The 27988-nt window shown below is 46.6% G+C and overlaps 1 protein-coding gene across 2 annotated transcripts; it reads right to left on the bottom strand.

Annotated features, from left to right (window-relative positions):
* LOC108962446 (delphilin-like) lies at positions 1-27968 on the bottom strand. 2 transcript variants are annotated; one of them, XM_050982254.1, is made up of 17 exons: positions 27818-27968; positions 20625-20729; positions 19625-19711; positions 18535-18708; positions 17971-18119; positions 16002-16163; positions 14345-14729; positions 14003-14165; positions 11459-11570; positions 7491-7581; positions 6883-6969; positions 5138-5290; positions 4468-4597; positions 4297-4329; positions 2949-3052; positions 1856-1939; positions 1-1216 (listed from the first exon to the last, which is right to left on the bottom strand). In XM_050982254.1, the coding sequence occupies exons 1-17, from the start codon at positions 27851-27853 to the stop codon at positions 1112-1114; spliced, it is 2160 nt and encodes a 719-aa protein (XP_050838211.1). In that variant the 5' UTR covers positions 27854-27968; the 3' UTR covers positions 1-1111. The 2 variants fall into 2 exon arrangements, with proteins under 2 accessions (XP_050838211.1, XP_050838212.1); XM_050982255.1 differs by lacking the exon at positions 27818-27968 and adding an exon at positions 25824-25945.
* Between the last annotated feature and the right edge of the window lie 20 nt (positions 27969-27988).

Raw genomic sequence — 27988 nt, 5'->3', positions numbered from 1 at the left:
AGAAGGGTTCAGTCCCAGTTTAGGAAGGGTCAGTCCCAGCTCAGAGATGGCTCAGAGGGGTCAGCCCCAGCTCCTCTCAGTGCTAAGGTCAGGGAGAGTGTTCAGCCTTTCCATCAAAGCCCAAACACCGGGCAGAAAGACCCAAAATAAATCAGATCACTCTCCTAAAATAAATCAGATTCACTTTTCCCTCAGCTCACACTGTTTGCAAACCTGGGAGGGAAAATGCCAGATTTTAGCAATGCCCTTTTACAACTGTTTTCTGCTTTTCATGCTAAACACACAGTTCTGTCTTTGCAACTCTTTGTCCTTTTCCTCCCACTCATTGAGCTCCAGCTAATTATTCTAATTAAAAACATGTAAAAGCCAACAAACACAACAGAAATATTTCCTCTTTTGAAAACCTTGGATCATTCCCTCCCTTATCCATTCCTTAGATGCTTCCTGACAGATTTTTATTTTGCTGCTATGACAATTTTCTCTCCCTGCAATGCAAATCTTATATATTGATTAATTTCTGTAACATTTGTGGCAAACACATGACATTTGCCAGAAAAAGTGCTAATATTTTCATCCTGCTTAGTGGGGACAAAATAAAACACTCAGCAAGATACTTTCTTCATTTCATAGCAAGTTTGCAATGTTTTAATAGCAAAATAAACAAGACTTTGTTTAAATATTCTCCTCTGTGGGTAACAGCTCCCCATTTCATTATAAAATGTCTGAAGTATTCTTTAGAAATTAGATAATTAGATCACCATACAGAAAGTTACTCATGAAATTAATAATGAAAACTGGGTCAGGAGTCGGGGTAAGGAAAGGAAAAGACTGAAAAGAGAAATTATAAAAAGTCCAAAGTGGTTTTTTTTTTTCAATCTATGGGAATCTCGAGGTACAAAAGCACAAAACTGAGAGGCTCATCAGTGATCTGGGATATTCCAGGTGAAATACCACACGAAATTACACATTTGAAGCGGAATGTCTCTCAAAACCAAGGTGCTCTGCAGCACAGGTGGGATTGGGTGGTGCTGCTTGTCAGTAAAGAAAAAAACCAATTAAAAAGAGTTTCCTGGGCTCCTCCTTGCCTCCCCTCCCCATGGAAGGTGTGTTCTCAGGGGGTGAGCTCAGCACACGCCCTCCTGAAGTCGCAGATGAAGGAGGAGATCCACCCAAAGAGCTCCTGGGAGTCCAGGTCTGCCGGCTCCCCAAACCTCACCTGCAGAGGGAACAAAGGGAAATTTCACTTCAGCACCTCTGGGGGGGCTCAGCAGGAGCTCAACCAAACCTTAACCAAAGCTAGAGGGCAGAGAAAAGTGAAATACCTCCATTATTGCTCACACTAATATCGAGAAGAAGAGGAACAAGAGGTAAAAGAAGAAGGGGAAGAGGAGGAAGAAGCAAACTTTGAGCTGTCTGAAATCTCCAGGGAACTGAGATCCAAAATATCCCAAATAAAGGTGATCTAAGGTGCTGCCACTGAATCACCTCAGTCACACCTGGGTTAATCTCTCAGGCTGGACTACGAATCTCCAGCTGAAGAGGAGAAAATTCCAGAAAATCCTGAAGTTTTCTGGCCCTGCAGCTTGGCAGATGAACCCATTCATTAAAGAAAATGTGAACAAAATGTCCCAATCCCAGGCCCAGGATATTGTTCCACTTTCAGAGGTGATCACTGCACTTCTGCCCCTTTCCTCAAGGTCTCTGACCACTGTTAAATAGGGGATTTTCTTTCTTTTCCTCCAGCCAGTGTAAATATAAGGCAAGAGGGAATTTCTTGCACTGCTTTCCCCTCCTTCCCTCCCTTTTAAAGAAGAAATGCAGCTCTATTTTCATTGCATTTCAGTATGATATGTACCAGCACGTTGCTATAAAGCTTCTTCATTTCCTCACATCGTTTGGACAGCTGGGAGAGATCCCCTTCATATTTCTGAATCAAATCCTGTGACGAAATAAAACCTCTTAATTTGCTGTAGGAGCATAGGATTAAAGCAGGAATTAAACAGCAGTGAAAACAAAATCATTCAGGGCGAAATTTTCCTGTCATAAAAATTTCACATTTCACAAAAGAGAAGCACAAACATTCCCTTGCAAGAATTAACACATCAAAGACAAAAAAAAAAAAAAAAAAAAAAAGAAACATTGGCATTAGAGAATTTTAAGTGCATTATAAAATGACAAAACCTAAATCCATTCGAAGTGGCAGAGCCTGAGAAGCATCACAAGGGCCTGATTTCCAGAATATTTGGCTTTTTTGCCTGTGCAGCAAACACTGCCAGTTCCAGGTGCTTAAGGGGCAGGAACGGGGCTTTAGAAACAAGCCTGGGAATAAAATTTCTTCATTTTGTTTGTTTGCTTCACATTTTAGACTCTTTTTTTTCTTTTTTAATTCTGAAAAACATTTAAAATTATGAGACAGCATTGGGTTAAACTATAGGGTTAGTGTAGTTTCAAATCCTACTTTTTATTCTCTAACTACTTATACATCTCTTAAACCAAGCTGACTTGGTTTGAGAGATGTATAAGGAGTTGGAGAATAAAAAGCAGGATCTTGAAAAGATATGTGTTTTTTTCCAGCCTAAAGGATTGGAAATTAGGATGGATAATCAGGACTGGATGATTCTGCTCTAATCAGGGCATGATCTTCAGGATGATCTCTAAGGTCCCTTCCAAACCATTCCACGATTCTTTGATCCTCCCTTTCTGTCTGAGGGCAGCAGAAATTCTGACAAATCCTCTCCAAAACTCCCATTATCCCAAAGTGCTTCCCAAGGGCTGCCTGCCCCCCCTCCACTGGCCTGGAAGGGAACACAGGAGGTGCAGGAGCCCTGGAACCCTCCCCACACTGCAGATCACACTCCCCTAAAATTCTCCTTATTCCCAGGGGTCAGCCCTAACTCCCAGGTTACTCCTCCCTTACTCCAGCCCTGGAGGAGGGTGGGCTGATTTACCTTCAGCTCCTTGCAGAACTGGGACTCCTGGGGCGTTGCCTTGCTCGCTTTGGGCTTGAGGAGCCTCCTGCACTGGGCAAGGTTCTCCAGCTCTTTTTTTAAAACTAACGAAAGGAACAGAAAATGGGGAATTTCAGCAGCACGAGGAGGCGTCCAAAGGGCTGCAGGTGTCTCATTTAGGGCATGAGGAAAAGAAAAATCCACCTCACAAAATCCACCCTACAAAATCCACCCCACAAAATCCATCCTACAAAATCCACCCTACAAAATCCATCCCACAAAATCCATCCCACAAAATCCACCTCACAAAATCCACCTCACAAAATACATCCTACAAAATCCACCTTACAAAATCCACCTCACAAAATCCATCCCACAAAATCCACCTCACAAAATCCATCCCACAAAATCCATCCCACAAAATCCACCTCACAAAATCCATCCTACAAAATCCACCCTACAAAATCCATCCTACAAAATCCACCTCACAAAATCCACCCTACAAAATCCATCCTACAAAATCCACCTCACAAAACCACCTACAAAATCCAGCCTACAAACCATCCACAAAACCATCCCACAAAATCCACCTCACAAAATCTACCTCACAAAATCCATCCCACAAAATCCACCTCACAAAATCCACCTCACAAAATCCACCCTACAAACCATCACAAATCCCCCACAATCACCCAAAAATCCATCCACAAAACCACCTCACAAAATCCACCCACAAACCACCCTACAAATCCACCCACAAAATCCATCCCACAAAATCCTCCCACAAACCCATCCCACAAATCCACCCTACAAAATCCACCCTACAAAATCCACCTCACAAAATCCATCCCACAAAATCCACCTCACAAAATCCATCCCACAAAATCCACCTTCCATTTTAACAACCTTGTTCTGCCCCTCCTGTTGACTTCACTGGTGCTGGAGTGCTTTTCAGAGCAGGCAACCAGTTTGTTTCCAGAAAGTTCTTGAACTCCAGCAAGTTTCTCCTGCTGCATTCCCACTCCATCTCCCAGGGACTCTCCCAGCCATCCCTGTGATGGAGCACTTGTACCACTTACCTTTTTTATTTCATGATAAATCTATTTACCGTGGCCAGCACATTTTTTTTACATTTCCAAACCACCTGGACACCCTTCAATATTTATTTTCTTTTTTTAATTCTTCACAGTAAGGTGGCAGGTTAAGCATCTCCATGGCAACACTTCACCTCAATGTCTTGAACCTTTAACTCTCTTTACAAACTACAGAGGTGCAGTGAAAGCCTGTTCCAAATGGCTGCACAGTGCACGAAAATCTGCCTCTGAATGCAGAAACTCCATTTACATACCATCAACTTCAGCACTGAGGCCCTTCATGGACGCTGCAGAGGAAGAGAGAGGGGGAACAACGTGATCATGGCATTTATAATGATAATATCATTTCCACAGCGAGAAGCACGGCACTTGAAGGACTTCATTTCTTATTTGCTGGTTGTTTTCCCCCCCTCCCCTGCTCTCACCATCAGGAACAGCTTCAAACTCTGTCAGCTCCTGGGGGAAGGTGGCCAGCTCGGGCTGGTGGGAGAGGATCTGCTCCACCAGGGCGTGGAGGAGGGTGAAGGTCCTGTCCCTGCCCCTCAGCAGGGAGAGCTGCAACAGAGCACAGAGGGCACGCTCTGAGCTGTCAGAATGAATAGAGCATGGAAAGGAGCAGCAGAGAGGCTGGCAGATCCCAGGCACACTTGGCAAGAACGGAAAACACGGAATTGAACCTCTCCTGTCCACGCTGCTGTGTCACACACACTCCTGGCTCACAGCTGGGCTCCAGCCAGGGCATGCAGCTCACCCAGCTCCTCATGCCAAGGGATTTGGGCACCAGGGCAGGCAGCAGTTTGCTGTTCTGCCCCATCAGAGGCACGGAGTGCTCAGCAGCACAAAGCCAGAGCTGCTGCCTGCAGTGGGGCACAGTCTGTGATCACAGGCACGAGAGAATTCAGGGTTCAGCAGCAGCCTGTAGCCAAAGCCAGGTGGGCAAATGTGAGCTCCTCATTCGGAGTTATTGCCTCTCCCCACACTGAAAATAACCACATTTATTATTTTATGGCATTAATGTGCTAAGAAATATTAGCATCTTGATGCCAGCAAACCCTAGGACAGGATGACTTCAGCTACAGGGAGGTATGGACTCACTTTGGGCAGGGATGACAGTCGGAATCCTTTGGCCACCTCTTTCCCAGCTTGTTCATTCAGGTGGTTCCCCATGGCTAAAATGTACTCCAGGACAGCCACAAACTTTGGGCTGGCCTGCAGCTGCTTGCTGGCCTGGATGTTCTGGGTGATCAGCTGGAACACACAGACAGACAGACAGACAGACTGAAAATGGGGATGAACCCGAGGTGTCTGTGCCCTCCCTGTGCCAATCCCCCAGGGATTTTCAGCAGGGCCAGACTGCCCAGGACAAAGCTGTGCTGGCACAGCCACCCCAAAAGGAGTCACATCCTCTCTGGCTGCCAGGACAACTGCAGCTGTGCAAAAAAAACCCACAAAAAGGGTTTTGCTGTGCCCAGATTTCAGGGATCAGGGGAAGCAGAGCCTGGAGCTCCATCCTTCACCTCCCTCCTTTCCATCTGCACCAGCTCAATGCTCTTATCAAAATCCCTAGCACAGTTTCCCCTCAAGGAAGAATAATCATTTCCTGGACTCAAACTCAGTACAATTCAGTTTTCCCAGGGAAGTCACCTCCCTTCTGGGGCTATAGGAACAGAAGGGGATTTTGTTCTCAGCTCAAAAATCTGTATTTTTCTAGCACCACACCTCTTCTCACCAGTCACCAACACAGGAATTCAAAAACAGGGAGAGGATGAAGCCCTTGGGTGCACTGAGAGCTGTTGTTGAAGCATTTAAAGCCCAGCTCAGGGCCAGAAAGCCAAAATTCCCATTGTCCCTTAGGATTTCAGGTGCCTGTTCTGTGGTTTAAAAATACGTGCTAGCGTGAATAGGAACACACTTAGACACTAATTAGCTCTTCAGTGAACATTAAATACCCATCAAAGCAAACAGTGCCTGGAATAACTTCCAAAGATCCAATATTGGGCTTTGGTGGAGGACAGCAAAGGTGCAGCTGCAGCAGGCAGGGTCAGGAGTGTCTGCACCTCCCCTGTGCTCTCCATCTGCTCCTCTGCTGAGCCTCCCTCACTGCTGCTGTGCTTTCAGTCACAGCCAGACACAGGATAACCTCTTCTGGTCTCACAGAACTTCCACATTTTGTTTTCATTCCCAGGCAGGACGAGGGCAGAACCTCTGGAACGTTTTGGTGGTGTGGAAATGCTTGTTTTGAACCAAAGCATGGACAAAACCTGGCAGGTAGGGCAGGGCTTGGAGCAGCAGGACCCATCAGGGGAGTGGCACTTGTTTGTGGGCATCCCCCCACCCCGAGGTCATCCTGGGGAAAGGCAGGGAGGGGCTCCAGCTCTGGCTCCCAAAAATTCCACTCCAGAGCTGTAATCCTGAGGGGGAGCAGCTCCTTCAGTCTTCAGGAAATATTAAATCTCTTGGAGATTTGTCAAATAAACTTCCTCCATGCCTTGGACTGATTCTTCCAGCTCATGGGGCCACAACCTCCCCACAAAGGGAATTGAATTTTTATGGTGCAATTCACTTCTTATCCAAAGAAGGAGGAAAGTTTAATAACTCCAAATAAAATGCTGAAGAACTTTTCCTGTTCTTTTCTCTTTGTGGAAGTCTGTTCTACTGCCACACCCATTATCCTGAACCTTGGTGGGATAAGGACAATATTAAACACAAAAGTGGGGAAGAAAAAAACCCCAAAATAATCCAGCCAAAGCACAGAGCCTTGAAATCTGCCCCGAGGTGATTTGGGCCTCTCTTCTCAAACTGCCAGGATCACAAACCCCCAGGAGAGCTCCTGCACTCACAGGCTCCAGGTCTCTGATGCTCTCAGGGAGCTCACGGACGCTCAGCAGCAGATCCAGCCTCTGGCCCAGCTGGGGGATCTTACACATCTGCACAGAATTGAGCAGAACCAGAGTAAAAACTCACATTCAAACCAAACCATGCACATTCCTCTCGTTATTTACTGAGCAATTCAGCTGTGCCATTGTTTGCCTGATTTCTGTGCTCATTTATTCATTTTATTCTGGATCCTGTGGGTGCACTCTGGCACATACCTGCAAACTCACTGTATGCTCCTGGGCAGACATGGTTAAAATCAATTGCAATCCTTTCTTGTGAACAAAAATGGTTAAATATCTATAATTTTCTAGATTATGTCTTCTAGATTTTGGGAATCTAGATCTAGGTCAGGATAAATACTCTGTAGGAAGAGGAGGGAGTGTGACTTGGAGACACAAAGGGATCCACAGTTCTCTTTTTGTTGTCTCCCTGTCCCAAGTCTTCATCAGAATGATCCTTTTACACTGATTCTGGCTGAGATTGTAAATTCAAGTTCTAAACAGCAGTGGTTGTGGCTTGGAGAGTGTCCTAAAAAAAGGAAGTGGTGTCTTTTAATATTGCAGCTCCTCACCTCCAGCATGAACTGGTCAACCACGTGCAGCTCTGAGCAAGGCCCCTGGAAGGACAGGTACCTTTCTGCATCTTTGGCTGTGGGCAAATATCTGTAAAGAGAAAATTAAAATTCAGGATCCTCTTCATTCTGCATTCTGACAAAATAATTCTGCCACTCCTTGCCCCGGGATTTCCTGCATTTTGTGTGGTTTATGTGTTTCATTTTTACTGCTTATCCTTTGGAGGCTTTTGAACCAAGGGAACCAGGGAAGCAAAAGTGACCTGCAGACACCTCTGGATATCTGGAAAGGATTCCATGTGGATAAGGCTTGAAAACAGCCAGCATGTCCACCTGCAGATATTCAGAGAATTTGGAGGGGCAGAATAGTTTAGAAAAGGTGAAACCATGAGACTGAGGAGGTCAGGCCCTGATTTCCAAAGAGGTTGGACCCTTTTTTATATCTATTATCCCATAATCACAGAATATTCTGGGCTGGAAGGACCCACAAAGATCAGCTCTGTTATCAATAATCACAGAATATTCTGGGCTGGAGGGACCCACAAGGATCAGCTCTGTTATCCCATAATCACAGAATATCTGGGCTGGAAGGACCCACAAGGATCAGCTCTGTTATCCCATAATCACAGAATATTCTGGGCTGGAGTGACCTACAAGGATCAGCTCTGTTATCAACAATCACAGAATATTCTGGGCTGGAGTGACCCACAAGGATCAGCTCTGTTATCCCATAATCACAGAATATTCTGGGCTGGAAGGACCCACAAGGATCATCCTGTCCCTCCTGGCCCTGCACAGACACCCCAACAACCCCAGCCTGGGAGGGTTTCTCTTCTTTATCCTGATTTTTTGTTTTTTTTTCCTTGCTGAAACAGCGACAGCACAAGACACAGACCCACAGCTTCCTCACAAGGTCACAGAACATCCTCCAGGGCCACAGGTTTTGAGAGGATTGATGTTTTCCAACGTGCCTCCCCTTGGAAAAACAAACCCAGCAGCAGAGCTGCCTTCCTTTGGAGCTGTGCCTGACTGCCTGAGCCACCTCTGGGGGAATTCACAGCAAATCCTGGTCACAGTCACAGGTGAGCACTCTAAAGAAGCTGAAATAAGTATTCAGGTCTCCTCTCTTTTCTTTCTCTTAAAACAAACTTCTAAATTTGCAGCAAGTGATTAAACATTCATGGGCAGAGGTGTACATTTCCTGTAAAAGTCAGGGAATTTACTCAAAGATGGAAAAAAGCAAATATTTTAGCAGGTTAAGCACAGGACAAACACCAAGATTTATTTTACTGTTGTCAATAATTAATATGACATTTCAATTGTAAAATTGCTGGGGTTTGAATTAACTCTAGATTGCAGTGGATGAAAATGTAATCCTTTCAGCCCACTTTACCATCAAGAAAAAAAATGAATTTTCATTTAAAAATAAGTTAGCTGTTGGCAAATGAAAGGGTGTTTACTCATCATTAAAAATAGCTTGAGCTTTTAAGCAAATTCAAAGAACATATTTTAAAAGGTGACAGCAAACATCTTCATTTAATCAGAAGTCTGATACCCCATAAAATTCTTTAGCTCCATTAAGCACAGAAAATGGAAATAACAGATTAGCTGGAAGGTTTAAAGCTTAAAGCATTAAACAATGGGAGCCATGAGAAAGGAGGCACAAAACCAGGTGAATGCATCCCATAAATATCTTTGTACATGAGTGCAGCTCTAATGGAATTTGCACAATGAAAACTATTCCCATTCCTCTGGAGAAAAAGTGAACTTCAGAGAGACATGGAGTGCTTTGCTGGGAATACTTGAGGATAAAAATCATCCAGAGGTGGAGAGGTTTCTGTGTCAAATGCACTCCTGAAGCTGTCAGTGATATCCCACCACTTCCACTGGAGGCACGAGCAGGACACTCTGCTCCCTGGTCACAGCCTTGAAAACGGAATTCCGGCTTTGATTTAAAGCACTTTTCACTCCCCACTAGCAGGATTTCGACTTCTTTAAGTAATTTTCACTTTCCTGATGCCTCAGGTTTTGGCTTTTCTATGTTTCAGGTTCTGTGCTGCTTTAGTGTGAGGGTCTGGGTTCATATTATGGGATGCTGAGCTCTGTGCACAGAGCAGGGAGACAAAACAATTCCTGCTCCAGCTGGGCACCAAGGACAAATGATCCCAATCTCAGCCCAGGAGCACAAACCCCGTGGGCTGGAGAGAGAAAAACAAGGGTGGGAGTGCCTGGGCTAAAGCTGGGCTGGGACAATGAACTGCAAGGTGGGAATGGAGCAGAGCTGATCCCAGGGAGAGACCCCGTGCCCGGCCGGGCATTTTGGGGCCATTTTGGGTCATCTTGGGTGCAGCCCTGGCTGGGCTCTGCTGCTGCCCAAGGTGGATCCATGCAGGAGATCCTTGGAATCAATCCCTGCTTTATTCTGGGACCCTGCCCAGCCTCTGCTCTAGCTCAGCCTCTCAAGGCATCACTCCAATAAAAGGATTTTGATGAAGTATTTTTCACTCTCCCATGGCAGGATTGTGACACTGTGCCCTGGCTCAGACACCCTGACAGGTACAATCTGCACTGAGAGCAGTTTTCCAGCCCTGTCCTGCCCTCTTTCTACTCCTGTCCTCCCACAGGTTCCCAATTAACTAGAGGCCACCGTTCCCAGAGGTGGAATTTCCCCTGGGACACCAGAGTTGAGTGGGAGCTCTCCAGACGTGCTGAGTGCCCCCCTCGTGTGGTGCCAGCCCACCACAGAGCCTGCTCCTGGGGGAACCTGGAGTGGGGATGCTCCAGGAGAATTCCTGGGAACCCAAGCCTTCATTCTGGGATCAATCTCAACTGTTTCAGTTGCGCTCAAAACTCTTGGGGTGGAAAAAATAGATCAGTTTCCTTTCAGTGCAAGATTTTCACATGGATCCATCGATTTTGGCAGTAAATAACAACCCCAGGGACAGAATCCTTGAAGGCAGAGAGCATGGCTTGAATCCTTGAAATTATACAGCACAGAGCAATGCAACAATCAATATCCCTTACACATTCCACTGCTGGGAATATTCCCCCAGCATTACTGCCATCAAAGAAAGACTTCAAGGAAAAAAAAAAAAGATATTTCAAGCTTCATTGCCATCATTATTATTATTATTGTCTGATGGCAGAGAGCCCAGAGGCCATAAATCAGTGGTGCCACTGCAATTCCAGCAGCCTGGAGATCCTGGGCTGAGCCTGCAGTGCCAGGACTGAATCCTGAGTGTGATAATTCCCTGGTGGGGAATTTTGGAAGGAATTTGAGATGGGACTTTTGAGCTGATTTTTGATGATGCTGTTTATTTTTCTTATTTTCCATACAGGTAGGAAGGGTGAGTTCAGCTCACATCACTTCCCAAGCACAGATTTGATTCTGCAGACTTCAGAATTGCTGTCTCAGATCGGGATTTTAAGGCCAGAATTAAACTGATTCCACAAGAAGCAGAAACATCAATTATTTACTCCTCACTTGCTCTGTCAGTGTCCTCTTTTCCCCAGTTTTCCTGGGCAAACACTCATTTTTTGGTCTCATTTTGAAGCAAGGATCAGTTTCTGCATGTGAAAATGTTTATTAAAATGGCCCAAGTGTCACATGGGGACTGGGATGGAACAGATCCCACTCCAGGATCCCACTTCTTTCCTCTCCTTCTACAAGGAAAGAAACTGTTCCAAACCATTCAAAAAGGTAAAACCTGCTCCTGTGAATTTCACACACCAATTGTTTGCTCAGACTGAAATCTGCCCAGCTACAGAAATCTCCTCTCTGCTCTAAACCCCAAATCCCTGCCACTCAGACCCACCAAAATTCCCAATATCCCATCACCCCACAAATCTCCTTTAACTCCTGTCTGCCTTCCTCCTCTCCCAACCAACTTCCCAAACTTCACTTCGTCTGCAGAAGATTCTGCCTTGTCCAAAAGGCCCCAAACCCAAACAATTCCCCCCAAAATTACCTTCTCAGTGCTGAAATCTGCTCATCTGTCAGCCCCCCACTCTCCTCGTGGATGATGAAGAGTTTGTCCTTCAGCTCACTTGGTTTTACACGGAAACTTTTGAGAAAAATGTCTGGAGAAAAAGGATTCTAGGGTTACTTGGGAGGAAATGCTGGAGGGAAGGGAAATCATTAAAGTATCTCACCTGTACTTAGCAGAATTAAAAAAGAAAGAAAAAAAACCCCAAACAACCAGAATATAAAATATTTAGCAGCTGCTATCAGAAGGCAAAATCTCAGTCTCCATATTTTCTTTAAATTTACAGAGCAGTCATCAAGGAAAAACAAATCTGAGGATGATTTTCTTGTCTCTTACTGATACCTGCTCCCTGTGGGACAGGAATTTCTTTTTTCAACAATAATCCATAGAGAACTTAATTTTAATTTATTTTTTCTCCCACACTGGCCTTGAGTTTAGTGTGGAGATCTCCCAGAACTCTCATTTTCCACTGGTGTTCACAACTCCACTCGAAACCTCCAGAATTTGGAACCTACTGGCATTTCGGAGCTTCATCTTTTTATTCATTAATTTAAGGACTGTGGTTTGCAGCACTTGCAGGGAGATTAATCAGAATTCTCAGGATCAAATTAACTTTTGATCTGAGTAATGTCCATTATAATAAGGACATGCCAAAACTCTCACTGATGAGGATAAGATTAAGAAAGGGATGGAGAACGTCTCTGTGAAAACGCTGTGAGAGGAGCAGGATCAAAAGGAGGAATTGTGCTATTTGCAAAGCAAAAGAAAGACATTTCCTCAAAGAAACTGCAATAATTTAGCAGATAAAAGTGCTATTACATGGTTCTTTCATCTGCAACAGCACTCTGCCATCACTCTTCCTTTTAACCCTTCAAATTGTTAGTCAGAGGATGCAATAATTCTGAGTTATCTCCATTTACATGTCCCAATTAAAACTTTAACAGCTCTCCAAAATACATTTTTTCTTATTCATATTCATCAAGATGAAATCATTAAAACTTCGGAATTGAGTGCCCCAAATCCTTTGCACCTGTAACCATCTTAGAGCATCTCTGGGTTACAGAAATTTTTTGGAGAGGCATCTTTGTAGCAGAAATCAGAGTGCTCTTTGAAGGGCAGCACTGCTGCTCCTTTAACATCTGCCACTTCCCACCAGGGAATAAAGAGCTTTCCAGTGTTCTGTTAGGAGGAGCAGGACTGGGTGTTGAGCTGCTTCATTAGCTCCAAAGGCTGCTCCAGCTCAGGCTTTGGGTGGAACCCCACCTGAAGAGGAGAGCAGAGGGTTCTGCTCAAGAACAGGATGCCCAGCCCTCGGCCAGGGAGTGTGGGAACTCAGGACATCCCTCTGGGAGTCTGGAGTTTCCTGGGACCCTTGCCAGGGGGCTCAGAGACCCTGGCACACAGCCCAGAACACCATCGGGTTGGAGTGCGGGCCATGGAACAGCTTGGCACCTTTGCATGAGGAGATGGAGGCCACGGCAGTTTAGATGGTATAGGGATAAAGTATTCACAGAGTGTAAATGTAGGTTTTGGGATTTTTGGTATAGGGGTTTCTGGTGACAAGATGGAGGGATTTGGGTGTGTCTAGCCTTTCTTCTTCTTCTCTACCTCCATCCTGTCTGGTGATGTTGGCACTTTTAGATTGGTCTAGAGTAGAAACTCACTGTCTAGCGTGGATGATAGGTATTGGAGAATAACTGTAAATATTGTACAGGTAGTTTGTAGTATATAAAGATAACACCGCCCTGGGGAGGGGGAGTGCCTCTGACTGTCCTGATCTAGGCTGGACAGGGAGAAAGAATTTTATAGATAAGATGTAATAAATAACCTTGAGACCGAAAAATGAAGAGCCCTGACTCCTTCTTCAAGCACCGGGCTGGGAAAAGAAACTTTTGAACTTTTTCGGGGTCACTCTGACCAGCCAGAGAGAGAGACCCCAACAACTGGCAAAGGTGGGCCGAAGAAAAGTGCCTGAGTGTGTGTGGGGACAGAGACAAACAGCCAGACTCCACACTTGGCGTTCCCTGGGTGGGCTCGAAGAAAGACCTGACAAGGGAGAAGCCAAAATTCCTGCCTGGAGCTGCCCCAAAGGCTCCTCACCCCAACCCACCCCCCTGCACAGGATCCTTCACCCCAGTGCAGCTCAGCACTGCCAGTTCTGCCTCCCTGCCTGCTCCTGGGCACCTTGCAGCCCATTACACTGGAAAAGCTTTGCAGTCAGAGGCTCTACTGACTTCACAGGAGTTGAGGATGACTTCACACATCTGCCCCAAGACAGCAGCATCACAGCTCAGTGCCATGGACAAAAAAATGAATCAGCTTGAGGGTTTATCTCTACAGCAAAGGGCCCCTTTGGGGCAGCTGAGCCCTGGAGTCTTGTTTTCCAAGGAGAGAAGCAAAAGAGGATTTCCACCCAACTCGATCAGTGCCTGAGGAGAGGCAGAGAGCACAGAGAGCCAGGGCAGGCAGGGCTCAGCCCAGGCTCCCAGAGAGGAGCTCACAGGCAGCCCCTGCTGATCCACTCACTGAAGTTGTGTGCGACTTTTCTGTCCAGCAGGATGTGCTGATTCACCGCAGCCTCAGGGCCCAAAGGCACTGCTGTGTCCTGGATCTGGAACTGCTCACACAGCCTGCACGCATCTATTTTTCTCTTGCACGGGTCACACGATCCCCAGACCGATTTTTGGATCTAAAAATACAGGAGGGACACAGAGTAAACAGAGAGCCAGAAGAACAGAGGCCCTTTGTTCCAGAGAGGGGCATCCAGGTCATTTTGTGGCACAGCTGCACTCCTGTAACTCCCCATGTCACATGGCTACAATATTTAGGTTTTTCCCCTCTAACAGCTGCCCTGGGTTTCATCCTCACCTTGTCACAAGGAACGAGATCCCAGTGAAAGGCTTTGGTTCTCCTGGCTGCTGGAGGGACACTGCCGGGCTGCGGGAGGGCAGGTGGGGCTGGTGGCACCTCAGCCCTGCCCCTGGCAGGTGGCACAGCTGCTGCTGGGGCTGCCTGCCCCTCTGCAGGCTTGCTCAGGCTGCTCCTTGCTGAGCTCCCACCAAAGGGGGGAGTCTCCTCTCTCTGCTCACTCAGAGGCACCACAAATTCCTCGTAATCAGCTTCGGGGGAGCTGCATCCTGGAGATCCAGCGCTGCCGGGCTGGCAGTGCCTTTCCAGCAGGGACAGCCAGTCCCTCTGCTGCCTGCCAGCCTCCTCTGGCCTGCTGCTCTGCACACTGAGCGGGACCCGCAGCCTGGAAGGCAGAAATGTCACCAGAAAGAGCAGGGAGAGGGAACAGCATCCTGCCAGCCCTCACCTGCCGGGAGCACTGGGGCTCACAGCCCGCCTGGCAGAGGAGCCCAGTGTGCTGGCCCTGGCCTTTGCAGGGTTAACTGCTCTCGTGTTGGAGGGTGGGGAGCTGGGTTTGGCCGTGCAGGGATGTGCAGTGACCCCACTGTCCCTCCTGTGCCCCTTGGGAAGGAGCAGTGTGTTACTGCTGGCTGGGGGAGCGGGCACTCAGATCCTGCCCACACCTGCCCTGCAGGAGCCTCTCCTCCTGCCCCACTGCCTGCAATGGGCAGGATTGCAATGGACCAGCTCAGTTCCACTTTGGATTTCTCCTGGGAATCCTCCCCAGATCCCTGCAGAGCAGTGGCAGGGGTAATCCAGGTGATTCTGGTGGCCTCATCCCCCCAGAGCTGTTCTTTCACTCTGGGCAGCACCTCTGGATAGGATTCAGAGTGACCCCCATGGCAGGGAGAAATGGTGAGGAGGAATTGTGAGAAAATTATCTCCCTTGATATCAGGAGGCTAATTAATTACTTTATTATACTATAGTATATTATACTACACTATATGTATACTATACTGTACTATACGTACTATACTATACTGAGATATACTATACTATACTATACTACACTATATTATACTACACTAATAACTACACTATATTATACTATACTACATATATGATTATACTACTACTATGTTATACTATACTATGTTATACTATATTATATTATACTATATTATATTATACTATATTATACTATACTATACTATATTATATTACAGTTATATTACATTATATTACATTACATTACATTATATTATATTATACTACATTATATTATACTTCATTACATTATATTACATTATATTATACTACATTATATTACATTATATTACATATTACACTATAGTACACTATAGTACACTAATCTAAGCTGAATGTGCACAAGTACTGAACTGAGCCAGATCCCATGACTGTCTCCTGACCCACAGGACACAGCTGGCAGAGATTGCTCCAAGAAACAAAACCCCACCACTCTGGGTGAACCATCTCCACACTGCATTCCACTCTGGCACAAACACGGGCCCAGCAAATGAAACAGAAATTGTCTTTTCTTCCTCTGAGGTCCCTCTCTGCGATTCCCAGCAAATACCCTGGGGAAGCTGTGCCTTGCTTTTCTCTGTGGAGGGAGTGCAGCCCCAGCCCTGCCTCACCAGCAGCTGTACTCACAGGTAGTGGTGGTCTCTGGTGTGCAGGGAGAAGGTGCTGCAGGCACTGTCCCTGCTGACCCCCAGGCTCCCAGCTGCCAGGGCAATTGTGGCTGCAGGGCTCCTGCCCCCCAGCCCCAGGCAGTACAAGGCCAGCTCTCCTTCCCTCAGCTCTGCCAGGCACCTGAGGGACAAGGGATGGACACAGCTCATTGCTCTTTGGTGTCTTCTTTACACGGCCTGGCCCTTGTTAAAGCACCTTCCAATGCCAATAAATCTCCACATTTTTATAGCATCCTCCATGGAACAGTGAAAATATCAATAGCAGAGCATAAAATCTTTGAGATGTTCTTATCTGAGAGTTTCTTGTTTTCATCTGACACCTAAAACAAGTGTGGCATAAAATCTGAACAGCCTGCCATGCCCAGTGAGAGCTGAAATGAACTCTGACCATCAATCCAAAATGACCCAAGCCCTGTTAATTTTCCAGCCATGCTCTGTCTGTCCCTCTCCATTTGCTGCTCTTGTTTATTTGGGGCAGTGGATCTTTGGGACTCTGAACTTTAAAGGAATGCCCCTGTGACTGAGCAGGGCATAAGGCTCCAGAGTTTCTGTGTCTCCCAGGTTCCACTCCACCAAGCCATCAGCAAATCACCACATTTAGCTGCCCATCATCCAGCCCAATATCCCTCTCCTGGAAATCCTGTTACTGCATGGCAGCTCATCCTGGACCCCTCATTCCCAGAAGTCACTGGGCAGGAATGGGTTAAATTATTCTCCTCTCGAGGGCTTCCAGCAAAGCAACTCTGCCAAAATCTGGGGAAAAGTTCTTTAAATTATCATTAATCCTGGAAGAAATGGCCTGAGCATCCAGAGCTTCCATTCCAGAGCCCTGTGCTTCAGCCTCTCCTCTGCCCTGCTCTTTGTAACACAGAGCTTGGGCTTTACTCTGGGTTTATTCTTATTTAACATTTTGCCTTCCCATTTTTCTGGAGAGTTTCTGCCTTTCTTTATCATTCTGGCAGTTCTACAAAACTCTCCCTCCACTCTCCCTTCAAGGTGTGGCTGGTTGATTAAGGTGTTCTGTGAAGAATTTAAGTGAGTTTAGCTGCTGCAGAACAAATTAAACATAAAATAAAAACTGCATCAATTCCCATACAAGCAGTCAAAGTGATAAGAATTGTTTAATGGAGCTGGCAATGCTATTGATCTCTCCTTTCTTCCAGCAGGGACTTATGGTTTAATCGGATCTCCAGGTGCTCCCACCATCCCTTACTTTGCCAAAAAAAAAAAAAAAGTAAAAAAAGGGAAAAAAAAGGAAAAAAAAAAAGGAAAAAAGGAAGAAGAGAGAGGATTAATATCAAGAAGAAAACAACAAGGGCTTTGCTTCACAAGATAAATAGAAATCAATTTCTGTTTGTTAACAAACCTGTTCAGTGTTGCAAGGTACCAAATCCTGGACACACTCGAGGATAGTGTTTACAACACACACAGTGGCAGCCTTTTAAAAGCAATTAAAATCATTTTCTGTGAAGTGGGAAGTCTTTTGAGATAATTACCCCGTGCAGATAATTACAATGTGATTATTTTTTCATTAGCTAGGCAGAATTCTTTTCCTTCTCTCTCCTTTGATGGTTTAAGCAATTTCCAGGTGTTTTAGGAGCTGTCTCAGAATGGGGAGCAAACCATGGGAAACCACTGGGTTACTGGGAATGGAGGGAAAAGTCAAGAGAGAAACAAAGTCCCAGCATCAAATCTGTTCTGAGCACCATCACCATGAGAGATTTGTGCTGCCAATGCTCCCTGCAGGCTCCAGATCACAACTTTGGGGTTTTGGGTACCACTGCTGCCCTGACAGCTCATTGCAGTGCCTCCATCTCATGCAGACTGGGCATCTGCCTTTAGACTTTCAAAACCAACTAAGTAATAAAGTCATTATCAGCACATTCAAATCTAACTGCAGAAGTTTTAAGGAAAGGCAGAGCTCCTACTTCACCCATTCAGTGGAGGTTAAGGTGCTCTCCTGCAGGTCCAGCAGCCCTTCGTGGATCACATCACACTCTGCAGCTCTCCCAGGCCAGGACTCCACTGCTCTCTGGTAGGAATTGCTCTGAATGACTCTGCTCAGCAGGTAGATTATCTGGATAATGAGTGGCAGCAGAGAGAAAGCTGTTTTCCACGTTAATTCCCTTCAATAAGACACCAATAGCTGGATTTTACAAGTACAAAGTCAAACGGGTAAAATAAATCAACATAAAATAACCCAGGTCCTTCAATGATGCAAAACTCCTTAACTGCAATTTGGTTTTATACCCACAGTTCTAAACCTGTCAGTCTAAGGGGAATGTAATTTTACTCTGAAGGGGTTACTGTAAACCAGAACTTTTTAATTCATGTACAAAGCAGCCCAGGACAAAATTTCTGTTCAGCTCAGTTCAGGCCCAAGCAGCACTCGAAGGATTCAGCTGGAAGTTCAGCCCAGCTGCCTGCGCAGTGCCTGTGTCCTGTGGGTCCCTCGCTGCCCCTGTCCCCCCCAGCAGCCTGTCCCACCCCACCTTCCTCTTGTCCTGCAGGGACAGGGCCTCCAGCTCGTAGTGCTGCCTGCCGTGGAACAGGATGCTGAATCGCCTCCTCTCCGCATCCTCGCAGCCTCTGACTTGGGAGAAGGGGAACTGCTTCCTGATAGTGCCCTTCTCGATGTTGAAAACCGTCCTGCTGCTGAAATCCAGCTGCAAGAGGAAATCCTGCATCACTCCAGGCCGTCTTTGGTCAAAGGCAAAGGGAGATCCCAGTTTTGTTTAGATAAAAGGGCAGCATGAATATAATTGAAAAATTACATTCCTCCATCGAGAATGCAATGTTTGTTTTGGGGACAAAATGCCCAATATTTGTTTTAGTGACAAAAAACACCCCAGATATTCCTTGTAAGCTGTGCTTCCACACGTCTCTTTTGATGAATATGCATCAATTTGTCACTCTGGAATATTAATTATTTTTAAATTCTCCTTGTCTTGAAACCCAGTGCAAAACTTCCCCTTCAGCACAAACCACCAGCAGAACCATCCCTCCAGTTCCTCACTCCTCCAGCCTCTGGAATGCAGGGGGTGAGAAAAGCAGCTCTGAGTTAAAAATTAATGTTAAAACTTGTACAAACCACACCACCAAATGCCCACACTGTGGCCTTCCCTCTGTCCTGTTTATAGCAGGAAACCTCCAAAGCACAATCCTTCTCAAGATTATCTCTGACTCTTGAAGGCTGCTGGAAATTAGAGGACTGAAATTAAACTAATCCAGATTCCCAGACTGAAAATTTCCACCTCTACTACGTGTCTCTCCATTTTTCCACTTTATGTCTAGAGAAATAATCTTTTCACTCCAAAAAATGGTGGAATAGGCTGGAAAAATTACATTTTGTACAGTTAGGATGTAGTAAATAAAATCCACCCTGCAGCATGCATGATTTGGACTTGTTCATTATCACATTTTGTCCAAAGTACAAAAGTTTTAGTGAAATCCAGGAAAAAAAAACCATGAAGTCCCTGACTTCATGAAAGCAGGAAATCTCCATCAGGTGCTGTTACCAGAAGCTGCTGGCTTTGTTATATTTTTATCCAGTGCAGCAAAGGTGAGAATTGTTAAGGTTACCTGCAGGATCCGTTTCTGCCACCGGTAGTGTTTGTATTTGTAGATAATGAAGTTAAATTGGGAGCCAGTTAACAAATCCTGGGGATCCTGGAAAACAGAACAGAAATCAGCAGCACATCCCACGCTGGGATAAGATTTGGACACCCAAACCCTGCTGAGTTCAGGTGAAATCTCTCTCTGAGAGCACAAATAACCCTGGAGCCCTGCAGGAGAACTCCACATGGAGACAGATGGAAAAACCCTCCTGACTTTGGGTGATCACCTTGATGAAGGTGGAGAGGGACATGATCCCAAGGGCAGGGACAGGACCAGGGGGAATTTCTCCCCCATATTCAATCCAAACTCACTGACAGAGAGTGAGTTTGGATTGAATTTGGGGAGAAACTCTTTGCTCTGAGGGTGGTGAGGCCCTGGGGGAGAGAAGCCTTGCAGTGCCTGGAGGAGCTGCAGGAAAGATGGAGAGAGAGGATGGAGGGACAGGAGACAGGGAATGGCTTCACACTGAGATTGAGGAGGGTTAGGTGGGATACTGGGGAGGAATTCCTCCCTGGGAGGGTGGGCAGGCCCTGGCACAGGGTGCCCAGAGCAGCTGGGACTGCCCCTGGATCCCTGGAAATGTTCCAGGCCAGGCTGGAGCACCCGGGACAGTGGGAGGTGCAGGGAGGTGGAACAGGATGAGCTTTAAGGTCCCTTCCAACCCAAACCAGTCTGGGATTCTGCAGTTCTGGGGTCCTGCCCCACATTTTTTAAAGCAGGACTCGTTGCCACCCTTGGAATTACAGCCCTTGTGTGGGTCTGAGCTCCCCAGCCCGGGCAGTGCCACCAGGGCAGCATTCCCATGGAGCAGCCATCACCCAGGGCACAGGCAGCACCTGCTGGGCTCTTGCTGATTCCCAAACCAGGACTGTGTCCCTGAGAGCCATCCAGACCCTCCTCAGCTCAGCAGGGCTCTCCAGAACACCCGAATCTGTCACCAAATCCATCAAAGGAGCAGCCTCACCTTTGCAGCACACACCTCCTTCTGTGCCAAATGCAGAGCTCCTTCAATGCTCACTTCTTTATTTTTCACCATGTTCATGATTTTGAGGATTTTTTCCTGGCTTAACTAGGAAAAAAAAAAAATCAAATGTTTTTAGAGACTGGTTTTTCATCAGGCTGTGGAGGACACAGAGTGCTGGCGACACAGCCACGGTAGCTGCCATAAAATTACAATTTCACTCATATTTGATATTCTACTGACAGCCTGCCCAGCAAACATAATCTCCCTTTGAAACCTGGTCAAAGTCCACGAGATATCAAATATACAGGGGCTTTTACAACTTTAGGAGATGTGGTGGTAATATCTGGGGATAGAACTGCCAGGGAACCCTTTTGAGTTAGAAACCCTGGCAGGAAGTGAGAACATCAATTTTGCATGGCAGTCTGTCTCATCCCGAGTGCAAACCCTGCACACAGGACAGCATGAAAGGAAAATCAGCAGCGTTTGAAATGTTCAGGGTGAAGAGGGGGCAAACTGCTCTTGGTGCAGGGAGGTGCAGCTGCCACGGGGGCTCGGTGAGGCACATGAACAGTTCCACTTCCCCTTTTTTCTCCCTCCAAAACAGGAGCTTGAGCTGCCAATGAGCTCAGACAGGAATTTGTGTCACTCCTGGGTGCTGCAGGTGTGGCTGTGGTGGCAAACAGGAGCCAAGCAAAGAAGAAAGGAGAGGGGAGGCACGGGGACACCGGGGAGCAGCTGTGACACTGCTGGCAAGGCAGTGCCAGGGCTTTGGGGAGAAAATAACCTGCTTTGAGCCAGGCCCTGTGTGACAGCCACTCCTCAGCAGAGATGGGAGCTTGGAAGAGCCTGGAGGTTTTACCAGCACAGCTCAGGAACTTGGACATTTTTTATCCAGACTCCAAGGTCCAGGTGGTTCCCTGTGCCCTGAGAACAGCTTCACCACCAGGAGAGGTTCCAGGGGCTTCCAAAGGTTCTTCTCAAACTCTCCAGGGGGACACCCAGGTGCAGAGCCCAGCACAGGCTGGGCAGGAGCAGGGGAAGGGGTCAGGAGGGTTGGGAAGGGACAGGGAAGGGGTCAGGAGGGTTGGGAAGGGGTCAGGAGGGTTAGGAAGGGGTCAGGAGGGTTGGGAAGGGACAGGGAAGGAGGCAGGAGGGTTGGGAAGGGGTCAGGAGGGTTGGGAAGGGGTCAGGAGGGTTGGGAAGGGGTCAGGAGGGTTGGGAAGAGGTCAGGAAGGAGGCAGGAGGGTTGGGAAGGGGTCAGGAGGGTTGGGAAGGGACAGGGAAGGAGTCAGGAGGGTTGGGAAGGGGTCAGGAGGGTTGGGAAGGGGTCAGGAGGGTTGGGAGGGAGGCAAAATTCTTCTCTTACAAAGCAGGCACATTAAGGAAATACACAAGATTGCGTTAATAATGCCCTCACTTACCTGGCAGGCTACAGCAGCTGGTTTAAAAGAGATTAAATTGTCATCACCCTCCCCAAATTCAGCAGAGCCACACAAGTGCACTGAAAGAATTCACAATTGAAGGAAGAGCGTGGGGCTCCAGACATTCTCTGGAAGGAGAGGGGAGGTTTTTATCTTTTTGGCCTGCTATGAAATGTGCTTGGTGGGGAGAGAGGAGATTTCTGCCCTGCACGTGGCCCCTCCCAGGCCTTCCTGCCTCTCCCCTGTACCCAAAATGTTCTGAGTGCTCCCAAACACTTCCAGGGCAGTGGTTCTCTCCTAGGACTGGGGAATCTTCAGTTCCAATTCCCATGAGATCTCAAACCAGGTGAGTGATGTGGCAATTTATGTGGCAACACCACCTCCAGTAGCCTGGAGACAGACTGATGTTATTTGTCAAAGAGAGCTGCTATTCATCAAACAAATTATCCATCTGTAATAATGTTGGGCATTATTTTTGCAGATCCATATCTGGCTGAATAGCACCTGTCAACATTTATTCAAAGAAGAAGGGATTCATCAAGCAGGAGCTCGATTTCCTTGAAAACATTGGAAATTCTGCCACTCCCAGGAGGAGCTGGAGGAGCCCAAGGATATTTTATTGGAATTTATTTCTCATGGTATAAAGGCATGGAGTGATTGATTGCAACAACATCAAAATCTCCAAAAATACTGAGATATAAACTGGTGCCCAGTGATGTGTCCATAGCACAATGCCAACAATTTTTACTATTTTCAATATTGAAAATATCACCATACTGAGGAATCTCAAAGCCTCAACATTTCTTAGGATTCTCTCTCAAAAAAAAAGTACATTTCCTAGGCAAACACCTCAGATGTTCCCTCAGTCACCAACACGGAGCCTCCTGCTCCATCAGCCCTGAGAACTCACCAGGAAATGACACTTGGAAAGCAATTCCACTGTGAAAATTCAGGATAAACTGAGCAGAGCTGCTTGCACAGGGGAGTGATGCAGTTTTGTGCTATTTGATCACTGTTTCACCACTGATCTGCTGGAGGACTGGAGTTTATTTTTATTAAATGTGCAGATTTTGGTGGGCAGCTGGAGAGAGCTGCGAGGGGGATTCAAATTCCAAACAACCTTGACAAACGAGAGCAGCAATAATCTATAATTCAGCAAGCAGAGGGGGGAAAAAAAATCAATCTGGATGTTCAGCAGGAGCTGCCAGCTTCACAAGCTCTGGCTGAAGAACACATTTTTTTGGAGAAAAAGCCCAGAAGTTTGAGCAGCTTGCAGAGTGACAGCAGTTCCCACCACGGTGCTGCTGCAATAAAAGGGAATTTCCCTCGGGGAGATTCCAGACAGCAGCAAAACCCTGAAATGAGAGAGCTCAGCACTGAGAGAGGATCCTGCTGGAATGGGGGGAAGATTTCTGTGCCTCCAGAAAAGAGCTGGGGCAGTCCAGATCAGGATAATGAGAGTGAGAAGAGCTCTGGAAAAATGGGATTTCCAAGGGAAAAACTGGGATTTCACAGCCTGGGGCGGGCACGGTAGCTGTAATTTCTCACTTTTGCTATAATTACTCTCTCTTGCTGCCAAAAGGGAAGAGCAGGAGGCTCCCTCTGTGGTGGGGTAAGGAGAAACAGGAGAGAAAGTTCCAGCAAGAGAGAAATTACAGCAAGAGAGAGAAATTACAGCAAAACAAATAAATTACAGCAAGAGAGAGAAATTACAGCAAAAGAGAGAATTTACAGCAAAAGAGAGAAATTACATTACAGCAAAAGAGAGGAATTACAGCAAAAGAGAGAAATTACAGCAAGAGTGAGAAATTACAGCCAAAGAGAATTTACATTACAGCAAAAGAGAGGAATTACAGCAAAAGAGGTTCTGCTGAGATGTTTGGAAAACAGAAGGATGACACTGAGCCATCCAAGGAAAATTATGGAGTCTCCCAGCACTAAACATCCTCAAGAAGAGTTAAACAAGTGCTCGGGCCCATGTCTAACTTTGTTCTGCACTTTAATTCAGGGCAAGGCTGCAAACTGAAGGCTCCACTGCTTTTCCAGGGGGAAGGGGCAAGCAGAGATTGAAAAATGTTGGAAAACCCCACCCAGCCTGTGAGCTTTCATTCCCAGGCAGAGATATTTCCTGGAAATCTCCTTCAGGCACCACTGCTGCTTTATCAGAGCCAGCCTCAGCATCTCCACAGTCTGGGGCCTGGGTATTTTAAATTTTAAATGAGCTTTGATTTCAAAACAACCCTTCAGTGTGAACCACCCAGGAGTTTTGTGGTGCTCTGAGGGACAGTTTAAATGCTCTGCTGCAAAATGCCCTGAAATAGAATAAAGGAGGTGGCTCTTGCAGCAGTATTTCAGTTTGCTACTAAAATAACATTTCATTCTATGCCCTCAGTGATGGGAATTAAAATAATCCACAGTGATAAGAAGTATCAAGGATTAGCATATTTGATTATTGCTGTGAGAGCCAGAATAATTTTGTGAAGAAACAAAGATTGCTGGGCTACTTAACAGCCACATCTAATTTCTTTGGAGAAAAACACACATCCTTCTGCTCACAGTCTCAGCTTGTGCCCCTCATGTCTTGTAGAAGAAAGATTCATTCAGGGCTGCTGAAATTGCTAAATGCTGAACAAAGGTGTCATCCTGCTGGAGGTTTATTAAATCACATTAACACCTGCTGGGCAGGAGGTGTGAGGTGAGAGAGAGAGAAAGCAGCTCTGGTTTCATCCACCTTTCACTGAGGAGCCAGGGGCTCCACGAGCTTCCTGTTAATTAGCTGGGACATTTAATGAACAAACCCTTCGTTATGTTCTAATCAAAACATGGACTAGGAGCTTGCAAAAAAGAAAAAAAAACCAAACCCAACGAGCATCCATGTGCTGATGCATCATTTCTGACCTGGCTTTTCCTGGGTTGATGATAAATCATCCCAGCAAAACACTGAGGTGGATTTCTCCTTGTCCATCTCCTCCTAACCCCTGTCAGACTCTGCAGGATGTGATCCTTGTCCCTATAAATGGTTTGGTTCTGTTCTCAATACTTTAAAAATACACTGTTTTTTCCAAACAAGCAGATTCCTCAGGTTCAGCTACCTGGGCATCTCTTTAAGCTGGGTCTTACTGTCAGAAAATAGTTCAAAAAAAGGCTTGGGGATATTCCTTGTGCTCCCAGGAGAATGAACATTGGGAATATTCATTCTGCCACTTCCAAGAGGGGCCCAAAGATATTTTATTGTCATTTATTTCTTAGTGGTATATAAAGATATATTTTATTTCTTACTGGTAAAGAAATAAATTACAATGAAATATATTTTATTGTAAATAAAAGTGGTAAAGGCACAGAGAGATTGATTGCAACAACATCAAAATCCCAAAGGAATTTGGGCAATATTGAGAATGGAACAAGGAGCTCCAAAGGGCTCAGGAGAGGAAATTTAACTTTGTTTGGGTGCTGAGGACACACCTCAGGCTGTGCTTCAGCCCTGTCCCTCAGGCCAGCAGAGCCTGGGTGCACCTTCATGAATACACACATCAGAAAATATGGAAAATATTTAAATAGACTTGATCCCTTGGTAAGTATAATGTGGAAATCCACTTTAAGCTACCTTAGAAAAGACCAGGGAAATAGAAAAAAAAATATAGGGAAAAAAATCAATCATCTAAGAGAGGTGGCCTTTAAGAAAAAGCCTAATGAAAATTGCAGGGGAAATCCATGGGGATAAAGTACTTTCAAGCAGTTGATTAAAGTAAAGCAGGGTGGAAAAGCAAAAGGCTCTGACCTTGCACCACGATCTTGGCAGCTCTCAGATGAAAAGCCTCAGGAAGACATGAAGTCTGCTTTTAAAGGAGCTCACAAAAAGTTTAAATCTCGTTTTTCTCAGGCACAGTTTGTCTCTGTGGGTATTTTGGTGCTGAGCTCTGTGCATGTGCTTTCCTGGGGGGGGACAGTCAGGGACAAGTGGCACCACCTGGCCGTGGTTTCCTGTTTGCTCTCGCCCTGTGCAGCCCTCTCTGGCAGCCAACATTTGATTATTGCCCCACCTGATTATTTCCCCATTTGATTATTGCCCCACCTGATTATTTCCCCATTTGATTATTGCCCCACCTGCGCTGCCCCCGACCCCCCAGCCCTGCAAGAGGGAAGGTGAGAGACCCCTGAGCTGCCTGGGTGTCTGTGCCAGGGCAGAAACACCCGGGCCAGGGGCAGCAGGGCCAGGGGAAGCCCTGCCAGGGCTGGGCTTGTGCCCTCCCAGCCCCAGCAGCTGCCCCAAAGGGATGGCAGCACCTCAGCCTCTCCTCCAGCAGTGCCAGGTGGGAGCTGCAATCTCATGGCACTTCAGCTGGAGCAACTGATGTGTGGCAAGCTCCAGAACTCAGTGTTTGGATCACCCATCCCTTTCCTGCTGATCTCCCCCTCTGCCCCTGCTTGGAGGAGAACTTTCAAAGTGCTCAGGAGCAGCCCCTGCCCTTTTCCCCTGAGACAGACCAAAAAGCCATGGATAGGTTTTGTTTTCCTCCTGGTCTGGGATTGCTCTGGGGTTTGCCAGAGCCTGGCCCAGCAAACCTCTCACACTTGGGGAGCAAGGGGAGCCAAGCAAGCAGGGCTGGATCCTCCCCAGCCCTCACCCCTGGCCAGCCAGGGGAGCTCAGACCTGCACACAACACAGCCCTCCTGTGCCCTGATTGCTCTTTGCCCTGATTCCCCTTTTCCCTGACTGCTCTTTCCCTGATTCCTCTTTTCCCTAACTGTTCTTTTCCCTGACTGTTCTTTCCCCTAATTCCTCTTTTCCCTGACTGTTCTTTCACCTGACTCCTCTTTTTCCTGTTTGCTCTTTTCCCTGACTCCTCTTTTCCCTGATTCCTCTTTTCCCTGACTCCTCTTTTCCCTGATTCCTCTTTTCCCTGACTCCTCTTTTCCCTGATTCCTCTTTTCCCTGACTCCTCTTTTCCCTGATTCCTCTTTTCCCTGATTCCTCTTTTCCCTGACTCCTCTTTTCCCTGACTCCTCTTTTCCCTGATTCCTCTTTTCCCTGACCCCTCTTTTCCCTGACCCCTCTTTTCCCTGACTCCTCTTTTCCCTGATTCCTCTTTTCCCTAATTCCTCTTTTCCCTGACTGTTCTTTTCCCTGACTCCTCTTTCCCCTGATTTCTCTTTCCCCTGACCCCTCTTTCCCCTGACCCCTCTTTCCCCTGACCCCTCTTTTCCCTGATTCCTCTTTTCCCTCTGCCAACCCCATCATCTCTCCCAGGCACAGAGGAGCTTCCCAGGACTCATTTCTCCAGGTGCTCCCAAATTTTGCAGCAAGCAGAATGCTGCCCATCTCTGTGTGTGGCAGGCACTCAGACAAACCCCCAGTGCTGCAAGCTGATGTATATTCAATCCTGGCATATCAATCACCTCAGGTTCCAGTGGGATTATCAAAAGACTGCTTTTGCCCATAATATAAAGCACTTTTTCTCCCCTCCAATTACCTTATGGAAATTTTTAGCACAGATAATATAAAGTGTTAATAAATCCTCTCTAGCACGGCAGGGGAAAGACTGATTTCCTCTCCTTGTATCAGGAAAACTGTGCACATTTCAACTTTCTCAAGAGTAAAGCACAGAAAATACTGTCTCCTGCAGCCTTCTGCAAACACTGTGATGTATTGGAGCAGGCTGAGCTCCTGTCACACACAGAACCTGCTGCAAATCCCCTGCCCATAAAGCACCCAGTCACCCCCAGTTCTGATAGACCACAGCCATGCTCCACACCAGCCACTTTGTGCTTTACCTGTGAAAAAGTGTCTGCTGTTCTGGTGTTATCCATGGCTGGGGAAATTCTATTTGTCTCATCAGTGTCCTACAGGGTGCCAGAGAGCAGTTTATTCATGAATCACACCTGCTCCTCCACAGCCTGCTGCTCCTCTCTCTCTCTGCCTCTCTCTCTTATGAAATCTCTCAG

Source organism: Serinus canaria, chromosome 20, assembly GCF_022539315.1.
Source record: "Serinus canaria isolate serCan28SL12 chromosome 20, serCan2020, whole genome shotgun sequence".
In the NCBI taxonomy this organism is placed as follows: domain Eukaryota; kingdom Metazoa; phylum Chordata; class Aves; order Passeriformes; family Fringillidae; genus Serinus; species Serinus canaria.
The sequence above is the reverse complement of the archived record's forward strand: the minus strand, read 5'-3'. Positions and strand labels throughout refer to the sequence as shown.

Coding starts and splice junctions, on each gene's coding strand:
- LOC108962446 (XM_050982254.1), bottom strand. CDS start 27,853: ATGGATAACACCAGAACAGCAGACACTTTTTCACAG. Junction 14,166..14,344: donor ATCTCGTTCCTTGTGACAAG/GTGAGGATGAAA, acceptor CTGTATTTTTAG/ATCCAAAAATCGGTCTGGGG. Junction 1,217..1,855: donor AGCTTTATAGCAACGTGCTG/GTACATATCATA, acceptor TTCCCTCTGCAG/GTGAGGTTTGGGGAGCCGGC.